Source organism: Oncorhynchus nerka, linkage group LG26, assembly GCF_034236695.1.
Source record: "Oncorhynchus nerka isolate Pitt River linkage group LG26, Oner_Uvic_2.0, whole genome shotgun sequence".
Taxonomy (NCBI): Eukaryota; Metazoa; Chordata; class Actinopteri; order Salmoniformes; family Salmonidae; genus Oncorhynchus; species Oncorhynchus nerka.
The window spans coordinates 16,355,234-16,369,038 of NC_088421.1; the positions used below are offsets into that span (position 1 = coordinate 16,355,234).

A 13,805-nucleotide genomic window follows, 5' to 3' on the forward strand; every position below is an offset into this window, starting at 1 on the left:
CTTATTGACTGAAGACATTTTGTTTTTTTAATTAGGAAAACATACCTCTACTGACATTATGGGGTGTGTGTGTGTAGGCCATTAATCTCAATTTAATATTTTTTAATTGTGTCTAAAACAACAAAGTGGAGAAAGTCAAGGGATGTTAATGAGTATTCTCTGAAGGTACTGTATGTGAGATTTGTTAATGGGACAATTGATGGCTGCAACCATCAAACAAGTTGTAGTAGTTTTTAAAGGATACACAACATTAGCTGAACTTTGTTCTATTTATCATTATTCAGGTAATTTATTGCAATAAGGATTTGTCCATATCGCCCAGCTGTAGTGCTTTGTACGTATTATATGACCAACCGCTCTCCAATAGATGGGCAAAGACACAATCACAGCCATATTTACGTTCAGTTTCTCTGTATAATGAGTTAAAACTAAGTGTCTCTGTTCCTTTTGAACATGCTTGTTTCCAGGAAGGTTTTGACTCCGTTCCAATATGAGTGGCAAGTTCCTATCTTGACTGCAGGAATGTATTGATTTGCACCAATCAACACAAGCTAAACCAGCCGCTTACACTCTATTTTCTTTCATTCGTTGTCCTTCTTTCTCACAATCTGTTTTTCCCCAATTTTTATAGGCTAGCCTATCAAGGCATTCTTACTTTACCGTTTATGATCAGTAAGACCTTTCCACTTGCACAGTCCCGGTCATCCTGTATACGGGTTGAACATGGCAGTTTGTCATTGATCAGCGGATTGGAACGCAGTGGCTGTAGAGTAACATGCTATACATGACGTCAGAGCTCAGATTCTACGCTTTCACAGCACTATCGGTTTTGACTGACAGCTATTATAAACTTGAGCACCGTGCGTGACAAGTTTCCCTCATCCCGCCCCGCCTAATTGGGCGACATTTGAAATTGTCTTGGTGAGGGAAGCGCTGTAAATGAGAGGAGTTGATGTGTTCTGAAAGATGAGACATTGAGTGTTATAATATGGCTTTGATGTCATTCAAGCAAACCAAACACCTGTGAGTCCAAAGGTGCACTTAACATTTATGATCTCTACAAGGATGACATGCGTTGCTGAATAAATTGAGTAGAGAACACATGCTTTTTGTGTGTTCAAAATGGGTCAAAATTATACAAAGATATCCAGCAAAAAGACCATATGCATTTCTGGTAAAATAACAACCCAGTGTTTATCTCCTGTGTTTTACATTTACATTACATTTAAGTCATTTAGCAGACGCTCTTATCCAGAGCGACTTACAAATTGGTGCATTCACCTTATGACATCCAGTGGAACAGCCACTTTACAATAGTGCATCTAGGTCTTTTAAGGGGGGGTGAGAAGGATTACTTTATCCTATCCTAGGTATTCCTGAAAAAGGTGGGGTTTCAGGTGTCTCCGGAAGGTGGTGATTGACTCCGCTGTCCTGGCGTTGTGAGGGAGTTTGTTCCACCATTGGGGGGCCAGAGCAGCGAACAGTTTTGACTGGGCTGAGCGGGAACTGTACTTCCTCAGTGGTAGGGAGGCGAGCAGGCCAGAGGTGGATGAACGCAGTGCCCTTGTTTGGGTGTAGGGCCTGATCAGAGCCTGGAGGTACTGAGGTGCCGTTCCCCTCACAGCTCCGTAGGCAAGCACCATGGTCTTGTAGCGGATGCGAGCTTCAACTGGAAGCCAGTGGAGAGAGCGGAGGAGCGGGGTGACGTGAGAGAACTTGGGAAAACTTGTTTTCCCTAAATGTAATTTTGTTTTTTCACCTGCGTGTCATAAACACGTCTGCTCGGGATAGACAAAATCAACATGCAGACGCACACTTGGAGCTGGTTTGGTCAAGGTGTAATACCCTGGGTTGACCTGAACAGAATGAGCCTAGGTTTGTCGTATTGAGAATTTGCCGCGGAACACTAACTTGAATGCACTCATGACTACATTCTATGCACACCAAAATTGCAATCTGTTTGTCTGAAGTGCCTTTTGAAAGCCTAACACTAAGGTTGTATATTATGTTGGCAATATATTAAGCTTTCAAATGATTCCCTCCTGACCCAGATAGGGATTTATATTTAAAAGTTTTGGGATTGCCTAAACAACAACTGGAATTGTGTGAAGGTAGGGACGAAGGGCAGTGTGCCTCAGTTCCTCAATGGCAAAGCTAGGAGAGTTCAAAAAAGCACCTCTATAGTTGAAGGGTCTTTCCTTGTTATAAAAGTGCATTTGGAGAGGTGTGGACACTAGTTGGACCTCTCACTCAAACCCTTCTTGCACCTACTGCAATTAAAATTCTTATGTAACAATGTATCCAGAGTATTTTCAGATTTCGTTATTGACAAATGCTGTGAAAAGTGCAGTAAATGTACATAAAATCAACAGTGTAATGTTTGGATTCAGACCTGTACCAGGTGAACTGTTTCCCATTTTTAAAGTGCTCTTTCAATTTTCTACCATGATCATGCTTATGCTTCTAAAAATATTTATTTTGTTAGATAGAACAATGTCAATTTGTCCCTATCCATATAGGCCTATTCCCACAAGGGGTGAACAGTTGTATATTCCCCCAAATAAATTGTGAACTTGACCATGTTTTATTTTTCAATGACCTGATTTTATTCTAAATTACTTCTGTATCAATTAATATTCCAAATCATTACTTATTTGTAACAACCTCCACATTTCTATGGCTATATTTAGCGTACAGTGTTTACAATATGACTCATCTTAATTGGAATCTCATTCAAGGAAGTAAATAGGGATGTAAATGTCAATGCAGTGTGAAATATTGACAGTTCAGCCTCTTAGAACTCCAAGTGCGGTAAATAACAAGTTTTTTAGAATAAAGTTATCTGAACACTTATTTTAATAAATAAAGGTGTTATCTGCTACAGCAGAACATTGCAGTTGGTGCTGAGCAGAGAATGAGTCATCACTGCGTTCTATTTCAGGAAATCGAATCTCTGAATCCTTGTGTGTGTGTAGCTTCTGTGTGAGCAAATTTGCACAATTGTAGTAAAAATGAACCTCTTTCTGCTTTTATGATGTGAGTCAAACTAATTTTAGATTAATTTATTATCTATAGAACATTCAGAAACTATTCATATCCCTTGACTTTTTCCACATTTTGTTACATTACAGCCTTATTCTAAAATTGTTTTTCCCCCCTCAATCAATCTACACACAATACCTCCATAATGACAAAGCAAATAAAGGTTTAGAAATGTTCGTAAATGTATTTCATTAATGACATTTCATAAGTATTCAGACCCTTTACTCAGTACTTTGTTGAAGTACCTTTAGCAACGATTACAGCCTTGAGTCTTCTTGGGTATGACGCTACAAGCTTGGCACACCTGTATTTGGGAGTTTCTCCTGTTCTTCTCTGCATATCCTCTCAAGCTCTCAGGTTGGAGGGGGAGTGTCGCTGCACATCTATTTTCAGGTTTCTCCAGGGATGTTCAAGTCCGGGCACTGGCTGGGCTACTCAGACATTGAGACTTGTCCCGAAGCCACTCCTGCGTTGTCTTGGCTGTGTGTTTAGGGTCGCTGTCCTTTTGGAAGGTGATCCTTCGCCCCAGTCTGAGGTCCTGAATGGTCTGCAGGTTTTAATCAAGGATCTCTTTGTACTTTGCTTGGTTTCTTTCCCTTGATCCTGACTATTCTTCCAGTCCCTGCCGCTGAAAAACATCCCCACAGCATGATGCTGCCACCATGCTTCACCGTAGGGATTGCGCCAGGTTTCCTCCAGACGTGACGCTTGACATTCAGGCCAAAGAGTTCAATCTTTGTTTCATCAGACCCAGAGAATCTTGTTTCTCATGGTCAGAGTCCTTTAGGTGCCTTTTGTCAAACTCCAAATGGGCTGTCATGTGCCTTTTACTGAGGAGTGGCTTCTGTTTGGCCACTTTACCATAAAGGCCTGATTGGTGGAGTGCTGCAGAGATGATTGTCCTTCTGGAAGGTTCTCCCATCGCCACTGAGGAACTCTGTAGCTCTGTCAGTGACCATCGGGTTCTTGATCACCTCCCTGACTTGATCACCTCCTACGGCCTCCTCCACGTCTCCTGATGTACTGGCCTGTCTCCTGGTAGCGCCTCCGTGCTCTGGACACTACGCTGACAGACACAGCAAACCTTCTTGCCACAGCTTGCATTGATGTGCCATCCTGGATGAACTGCACTACCTGAGCCACTTGTGTGGGTTGTAGACTGCATCTCATGCTACCACTAGAGTGAAAGCACCGCCAGCATTCAAAAGTGACCAAAACATCAGCCAGGAAGCGTAGGAACTAAGTGGTCTGTGGTCACCACCTGCAGAACCACTCCTTTATTGGGGGTGTCTTGCTAATTGCCTATAATTTCCACCTGTTGTCTATTCCATTTGCACAACAGCATGTGAAATGTATTGTCAATCAGTGTTGCTTCCTTAGTGAACAGTTTGATTTCACAGAAGTGTGATTGACTTGGAGTTACATTGTGGTGTTTTAAGTGTTTATTTTTTTGAGCAGTGTATTTTTTGTTGCTCAATTTTAAAGGAATAAAATGTGGAAAGAGTCAAGGGATCTGAATACTTTCCGACTGCACTGTATGTGTGCGGGTGCATCACTTAAACGCTGCATATTCCAATTCTTCCAATATTTTGCACAATAACATGCCTTAAAAAACCCTAAAAGTTATAATTTAAACGTCCCTCCTATTCCATTTCCTAATTATAACAAAGCCATTCATTACATTGATACGTATTTTTTATTAGTTGTTTATAAAATACAATCTAATTGGTCACATGCTTCGTAGACAGTGGGTGTAGACTAACGGTGAACTGCTTACTTACCCAGGTCCTTTTCCAATAATGCAGAGCTGAAGAAAAATGTGTTTGAAATGGTGATGTGAATAAAAAGAACAAGTACAAATAACATTGCTATATACAGGGAGTAACAGAACCGAGTTGATATGCAGGGGTATGAGGTAATTAAGGTAGCTACATATACAGTTGAAGTCAGAAGTTTACATACACTTAGGTTGGAGTCATTTTAAAACTCATTTTACAACCACTCCACAAATGTCTTGTTATGGTTTTGGCAAGTCGGTTAGGACATCTACTTTGTGCACGAGACAAATAATGTTTCCAACAATTGTTTACAGATGACATTTCATTTATAATTCACTGTGTCACAATTCCAGTGGGTCAGAAGTTTACATACATTAGGTTGACTGCCTTTTTTAAACAGCTTGGAAAATTCCAGAAAATGTCATGCTTTAGAAGCTTCTGATAGGCTAATTGATATCATTGGAGGTGCACCTCTGGATGTATTTCAAGGCCTACCTTCAAACTCGGTGGCTCTTTTGCTTGACATTTATGGAAAATCAAAAGAAATCAGCCAAGACCCCAGATAAAAAATTGTCTGGGTCATCCTTGGGAGCAATTTCCAAACGCCTGAAGGTACCACGTTCATCTATACAAACAATTAGTACGCAAGTATAAACACACTGGGACCACGCAGCCATCATACCGCTCAGGAAGAAGATTCGTTCTGTCTCCTAGAGATGAATGTCCTTTGGTGCAAATCAATCCCAGAACAGCAAAGGACCTTGTGAAGATGCTGGAGGAAACCGGTACAAAAGTATCTATAGCCACAGTAAAACGAGTCCTATATCGACACTACCTGAAAGGCTCAACCTGCTCCAAAACCGCCGTTAAAAAGCCAGATTACGGTTTGCAACTGTACATATGGGGACAAAGATTGTACTTTTTGGAGAAATGTCCTCTGTTCTGATGAAACAACTGGGACTGTTTGGCCATAATGACCATCGTTATGTTTGGAGGAAAAAGGGGGATGCTTGCAAGCCAAAGAACACCATCCTAACCGTGAAGCACGGGGGTGACTGCATTATGTTGTGGGGGTGCTTTGCTGCATCGGGGACTGGTGTACTTCACAAAATGGATGGCGTCACGAGGGAGGAGCATTATTTGGATATATTGAAGCAACATCTCAAGACATTAGTCAGGAAGTTAAAGCTTGGTCGCAAATGGGTCTTCCAAATGGACAATGACCCCAAGCATACTTACAAAGTTGTGGCAAAATGGCTTAAGGACAACAAAGTCAAGGTATTGCAGTGGACATCACAAAGCCCTGACCTCAATCCCAAGGAAAATTGGTGGGCAGAACTGAAAAAGCTTGTTCGAGCAAGGAGGCCTACAAACCTGACTCTGTTACACCAGCTCTGTCAGGAGGAATGGGACAAAATTCACTTGTGGGAAGCGTGTGGAAAGCTACCTGAAATGTTTGACTCAAGTTAAACAATTTAATGCTAGCAAATACACTCAATTAGTATGTAAACTTCTGACCCACTGGGAATCTGATGAAAGAAATAAAAGATTAAATCATTCTCTGCTATTATTCTGACATTTCACATTCTTAAAATAAAGTGGTGATCTTAACTGACCTAAAATGGAATATTTACTAGGATTAAATACCAGGAATTGAGAAATTGACTAAATTTATTTGGCTAAGGTGTATGTAAACTGCCAATGTCAACTGTAGGTAGGGGTCCAGTGAATAGCAGCAGCTTATGTCGTGTGTAATCTGGGAAAAATCAATAGTTACAAATCCCAATATTAATTTTGGACGACATTGACTCAAGTATTATTTTTTTCTGCTGTAGGTAGTGTTAGCTAGCGCTAGTCCTCTGTTCCTGTGCCATAACTCCTGTATTTTTATCCTATTTCTTGTTCTCAAGCTTATTGATAAATAGTGAGCCAATATGTTTTCAGCACATTTATTTCCCTGACTGCTCAACTTGTTTTCTCATTCTCTCTGCATCCGACATAGTGAGCAATATGTTTGGAACATCAAATTGCCATACATATATAAGTATCGTGATAATATCTTATCGAAAGGTCCCTGGCAATTCCCAGCCCTATTGGTTATGTGGGCAAAGAATCATTTGACCAAATTGGGAAATGACAAATTCATCCTCTGTTTCTTGCAGTTATCTGTTAGATTATATTTCACTATGTAACCGTTAATTAGTAAAAACGACCATTTATATTCATAGGGGAGTGCCGCTCCGCCATAGAGCACATTTGACGTTCACCTCAGGTCTCTGACACTGGTGGTGTCGGAGTGCGCAAATGCAGAACTGTGTTGGGTCAGGGCCCGGTCCTCAGCGGGGCAGTTATGATGCACCTCTCTCGCAGTAAACTCACCCACTGAGGAAGTGTGAATGGGAACGTCTCGTAAAGGATTTTCATGGACCTGACTCATTGGAGGCTTTTACTGCAATTGCTCGCAGTCGGTCGTCTCGCGTGTAAAATGGTTTTATGTAAGTTGTCCTCTCTTTGTGTTTTTTGTTACGGCTTGCATGACTTTATTTCAGTGTCTCTCTGCTGCTTCGCTTTAATTTTGATATTGACATGCAGGAGGTTTCCACTGGTCTTTAGCTTTGGGATTCCGTGTGTGTGTGAGATGTGATAGATATCTCGCTCTCATAGAGATCTGTGAATTCAAGACCAGAAGTTGTCCTTTACAGTCTTGAGCATTCTCTAGAACCTTCCCAGATTCAGGTTGAATAAGCTCCAGAACATGACCATTTTGTCTTTCGCACTGTTGAGGAGTTGTTCATACAGTCTAGCCCAGGGCTATTCAACTATATTCGTACGAGGGCCAGATGTGTAACAAAATAAAATAAAAGTGAATTGTAGGCGGGCCAGACATTTTCCACATGCGACTATTCTTCGGAAGACTTGTATTACAAAAAAAAAAAAAGCAATGCGCGCACAACAATAAAGAACTTTTCTTAAAATTAAATGTTGCAAAAAGAAATTGGGGAAGAAGTGGAGGGCACTCGACCGACAACGTAAGTTGAGGTGCAACCAAAACATTTTTCTCATTGAAAAGAGAAAGGCGCAGCGCTCACTTACTATTTTAACTACTAAAAGGATCCACCACTTTAAAAATATAGATGTTTTAATTTCCATCTAAAATGACAAACCTAAATCTAACTGCCAGGCCCTCAAACAATGATATGCATATTCTTGGTATCATTTGAAAGGAAACACTTTGACGTTTGTGGAAAGAATGTAGGAGAATATAACGCAAAAAAAAAAGCGTATACCATGAAAAAACAACCGTGCTCTTGTGTTTTTTGTACCATCTTTGAAATGCCGTAATGTATTATTCCAGCCCCCTGCAATTTCGATTTTAGCCAGGTAGATGGCGGCAGTGTATGTGCGAAGCTTTAGACTGATCAAATTAATCATTGCATTTCTGTTCAAAATTGTCAAGACTGCCCAAATGTGCCTAATTTGTTTAGTAACTTTTCATGTTCAAAACTGTGCACTCTCCTCAAATAGTATGGTATTACTTTACTAATAGCTACTGTAAATTTGACTGTGCCGTTAGATTAACAAAAATGTATGCTTTCTGACAATATCAGATACGTCTATGTCCTGGGAAATGTTCTTGTTACTTACAACCTCCGGCTAATGCGATTAGTATATGTTAGCTCAACCGTCCTGTGGAAGGGACACACCGATCCTGAAGAAGTTTTAAGATTGTCATTTTAAAATCTGAAAACTTAACATTTCAATAAATAACACAAACATATGTCATCAGGTAATGACAAATTCCATTCTGAAGGAAGTAGTCTTTGGTGTTTTTATTTTTTCCCCCTCACACTCCTTCTAACGAGTACTTGTGAGTCTCAGAGGGAAACGGAAGGCACGTGTTCTTGAGTCATATACTTCAGGAGTAGGGTCATAATATTTAGTAGTTTTAACTGTTCAAATGCTAGAGCCAAATTCATATGAACAAAAAATAGACGCTAGAAACTACACTATAGACATCCACCATAGTACTTGTTATTTTGGCAGGGATTTTTCTTCTGTTTTAAAAAAATCAAATGTTCAAAAGTTATCACAGGGCTAAATTTAATAAATGGGCCGTATCTGGACCGCCAGTAGAATAGCCCTGGCCTTTTAAGACTGCAGAGGAAAGCAGTCTTGAGATGAATCTCCTCAGTTAGAGCCCAGCTTGATCCACAGCCCAAGATTTACAAAACCTCAGTTTGTTCAGTGTGTTTTGCCTCCCTCCAGGTTTCTTGCAGGTGAGAGTTGTCTATTTGGATTGGTTGGCTCTTAATTGGGTCAAGCCCAGCTTACGCCAAACAGAGGGCCTCTGTCAAACAAAGTTAGCCGGCAAAGTCCTTGACATTAACTGCGCAAGTTCATCCTATGCCCAAAACATTTACAGAAGAAAACGTTGCGGCCTCTCCCCACTCCTCCATTTGCCTCAAGCTAATATAACCCAATGTACGTAAGGAAGCCAGAAAGATACATCCACCTATAAATAATGGGGGTGAGTGGAGAGTCATGGCAGGAGAAGGGGTTGGATGGGAGTTTTGGCAATGCACAAGACTGCTGCTCTACTCTTTTCTCCAATGCTGAGATATCTAGCTGGACCCTACTCCTTTTGTCAGGTGGGCTTAGAATTCTCACAAACTGCTAATTGTAGTCATGGTAGCAGGTGGCGCATCCAGTCTATTCACATCTTAGAGAGCCACAGTTGGTCGGAGCTGGTTGCCCAGTGGCAGAAGTTCAAAAAATGCACTTGGCTCTTGTCAATACTCCAAGCAGCAACTGTAACTTTCTCTTGACTTCTAAGTAAGACTGACTTTCATTTTGAATCTGTGTTTGCAATACATTTCAACAAGGCTTGTGGTCAGAGCTACTGGTTAAGGAGAAGGAGGATGTTTCTTAATATGCATGCATCACTATTAGAGGTCGGCCGATTATGATTTTTCAACACCGATTATTGGAGGCCCATAAAAGCTGATACCGATTTTAATCGGCCGATTTTTATTTATTTATTTGTTATAATGACGATTACAACAATACTGAATGAACACTTATTTTAATTTAATATAATACATCAATAAAATCAATTTAGCCTTAAGTAAATAATGAAACATGTTCAATTTGGTTTAAATAATGTCAAAACATTATGTTGGAGAAGAACGTAAAAGTGCAATATGTTCCATGTAAAATATGTGCCATGTAAGAAAGCTAACGTTTCAGTTCCTTGTTCAGAACATGAGAACATATGAAAGCTGGTGATTCCTTTTAACATGAGTCTTCAATATTCCCAGGCAAGAAGTTTTAGGTTGTAGTTATTATAAGACTATTTCCCTCTATACCATTTTGTATTTCATTAACCTTTGACTATTGGATGTTCTTATAGGCACTTTAGTATTGCCAGTGTAACAGTATAGCTTCCGTCCCTCTCCTCGCTCCTCCCTGGGCTCGAACCAGCAACACAATGACAATTAGCGCGCGCTAACTAGCTAGCCATTTCACTTCGGTTACACAAGCCTCATCTCGGGAGTTGATAGGCTTGAAGTCAAACAGCGCAATGCTTGACGCACAATGAAGAGCTGCTGGCAAAACGCACGAAAGTGCTGTCTGAATGAATGTTTACGCTTCTGCCTACCACTGCTCAGTCAGATACTTGTATGCTCAGATTATATGCAACGCAGGACACGCTAGGTAATATCTAGTAATATCATCAACCATGTGTAGTTAACTAGTGATTATGATTTTTTTACAAGATAAGTTTAATGCTAGCTAGCAACTTACCTTGGTTTACTGCATTCGTGTAACTCCTTCTGGAGTGCAACGAGAGGCAGGTCGTTATTGCGTTGGACTAGTCAACTGTAAGGTTGCAAGATTGGATCCCCCGAGCTGACAAGGTGAAAAGCTGTCGTTCTGCCCCTGAATGAGGCAGTTAACTCCGTGTTCCTAGGCAGTCATTGAAAAATAAGAATGTGTTCTTAACTGACTTGCCGAGTTAAATAAAGGTGTGAAAAAATAATAACAATCGGCAAATCGGCGCCCAAAAATACCGATTTCCGATTGTTATGAAAACGTGAAATCGGCCATTCCGATTAATCGGTGAACCTCTAATCACTATAGTGAAGGAGATTTAACACGCACACACTTTGGCTACACATATTAATAGGGAGCATTTCAGTTGGCACAGATGGAAAGTCACATCTGCTGTGGTCCAGTGGGGACTGGAGAAACCCCCTCTTTGATGGGTCCCCGGCCAAGTCCCTCATAACCATTTTGAGTTTAAAATGGCACTGTGACCATCTGAGAATAAAGTGGCTAACATAGCCAGCAATGGCTGACTTGGGATTCCTGGTGCAATGTCATCCATTGTTTCACTCTCCAGTCTGAACACAGCAGGCCATTAACAGTTGTTTATTAGCCCAGCTGCTGCCCTTGGTGGAGTCAGACAATATTATGTAAGAAGTGTGTTATCAATTTTATTCTCAATCATTTGGCAGTATTGTTTATATGTAGGTTACAATGTTTGCTTTGATTCTACACATTGATGGTACGATTTAAAAATGTTAAGTTGCAACGAGCTGTTGACGCAGTTAGGCTCGATTTAATAAATAGATTTACCCCTAATGTGCAGAAGCATTTGGTTCTAGCAAAGCTTTTCCGATCATTTGCAGGATGTGAGTGTTTAACCGACTTTGTCTCCCTACATTAGCCATTTTGCTTGTCAGTCCTTGCACTTCAAGGTTCCAATGGTGGCATCCCCCCCCCCCCCCCCTCGGCACTGGGAACGGCGCTCGATTGGCTCAGTGCTTTTTGAATGAACAAGGTCCCCTCCTTTCCTCCTCTCCTTCTCAAACACCCTCAGCTCTCGTCTCTATTTATAGCCCTAGTCCCGCCCCTCTGCCACTCTGCAGCTATTTCCAGCCGCCCTGAGAAGCCCAGTCTGTTTGTAAAATCAGTAGCGCTCCTCTTCTACCGCTGTGCTCCGCAACACAGCAGGGGAGGCGTTGGGTAGAAGTTACCGGAAAAATAAACAAACAGGGGGAAAAAACAAAAGGAGATCTAGGCTAGGGGACAACCCCTCTTTGGAAATACGCTGCAGGTTTCAATTTGTCTACCACTGGTTGAGGTGATGGGTGGTTCTGACTGCTTTCTCCTCTGTGGCAGATGCAGAGTGCAGCAGCGCTGCATTTGTGAAGAGAACAAGGAGGACACGCTGCAGTAGGAGAAGAGACTAGGAGGCTAACATTCAATGCCGTCAACAAAAGTCTACCTCCCGAGCACAGTCTGCACAACCTCCTAGTGATCTATTTTCAGCTTCTCTCTCTCTCTCTCTCTCTCTCCCCCCTCTTCTCTATCTCGCTCCTCCTTCTCACTCTCCTCTCGCCATTCGCTGATCTCTCATGTGGCGCTCTCAGATCTTCGCCGACGCAGTGACAGCCAGACTCTTGAGCTGACGGTGTCCATGTCTACTCTGCTTTCCAAACAGACGACTGGTGCTTTTTGGACGAGATTCACACAGCCTTTTTTTTGCCTGCTATTTATTTTCCCCAGATTGACAGTTTTTCATACGTGGTGTTTTGAGAAGGCTACGTAACTCAGAGGGCGGTGTGTATTTTAACTTTGCTCCTCTGAGTGGTTCAGTGCTGGTCTTCTCGCCTCTGGCCAAACTACTTGTTTTGTTTCTTCTGTAGCCTGTGCTTGGAACAGCTCTCTGTTCACCTGGAGACACAGTTCTGTTTGAGCCATGGAACCTCAAGGATCTCTCTCCTTCATCAGTTGTTTCATCTCTAGAAGAGGAATTCTGGAGTTTTCTTTAAAAATCTAAGAGGAATTTTGCAGTGTTCACCTTCTCATCTAGTCCAAGCTTTTCTCTCATTTTCTGCATCTGAAACTTGCCTGGATAGTGTTTCTTTTGTTTCCCCATATGTATTGGAAGGACACCCTTGCACTGGCATGCTTTTAAGGCCCACCGTGCCGGGGCTGTGCGCAATGTTGCAGACCATCTATGAGACCGAGTCCTGCTTCTCCTCAGACGCAGTGTCCAGCAGGGAGCAACCTCTGGAGCTGCTGCCCCTGTCCCAAGTGTCGGCCATGCCCAGTGCTGGTGAGTCATACATGGGGGGGTTGAGGGCAGGGGAAGGGTGGGTGCATCTCTGAGCACCTGAGAGGATTTTATTTTTTAAGACTGTTGTGACTAGAGGTGTAGTGTTTTTGTCTGTCACCCCATGTTATTGTTGAGGCTGCTTTTGAGGGAAGGACTTTTTGAAAGGAATGCATAGAAATTGACTACGGCCACTCAAGTTTTGGACTGTCTTCCACAGCTTCTATGTCCTAGTGTGCGCTGAGAGGACGGGGGATGGATTTACTGCTCACCCGTGCTTAAATCAACAGAGCAGAACGGCTATAGAGCAGCATGTGGGTGGTTCTCTTTCTCTTGCATATGCTCCCCTTGTTTACCCGACACCTGTTCAAATAAGTGGATGTGCGCATTTCCTTTGGTTTTCTAACCTTCATGAATTGTCCCATTGGCACTGACCTTGGTACGGTTAATTTGTGAAAAATATGACAGGATAGTGCTGACATTTTGATTTGGTAATGGTGATTTAATCATGTTTTAAAGAATCTGGGACAGGACCTTTTTTGGGGGATTTTACCTGTTTTTTATGTTCATTTAAAATGGGTCCTAGATGGATGGGTAGGAAAAAGCTGTTTCTTTAAATAAGGTGTTTCCTATTACAACAATGAGCATACATGTTCTATCATGTCAAGGACTATGCTCAAGTTAAACTACGCATCCAGATGTGCTCCCTACTTTACAGCTACAAAGTGTTTCAGGGTTTGACATTTAGTAGGTCAACAATTTGGGGGGTACATTTTCCATTTTAGTAATTTAGCTCACTGTATTCATCTTAAGATGACTAGGTTGGACAACCACATATCATACAGTACATTTTTCCTCAAGAG

General features: G+C 41.7%; 1 protein-coding gene across 4 annotated transcripts in view; it reads left to right on the top strand.

Moving 5' to 3' along the window:
- The window catches only part of LOC115110403 (histone deacetylase 5-like), a 91,212-nt gene that overhangs the window by 16,101 nt on the left and 61,306 nt on the right, over window positions 1-13,805 (top strand). For 2 of the 4 annotated variants that reach the window (XM_029636017.2, XM_065010155.1), the window contains exon 1: window positions 11,957-12,945. The exons of 1 other annotated variant lie outside the window; for it this stretch is intronic. In XM_029636017.2, the coding sequence (XP_029491877.2) occupies window positions 12,795-12,945 (151 nt within the window). In that variant the 5' untranslated portion in view covers window positions 11,957-12,794. Of the gene's footprint in view, window positions 1-11,954; window positions 12,946-13,805 lie in introns of those variants that run through there. One more of the 4 variants, XM_065010154.1, reaches the window with a different exon arrangement.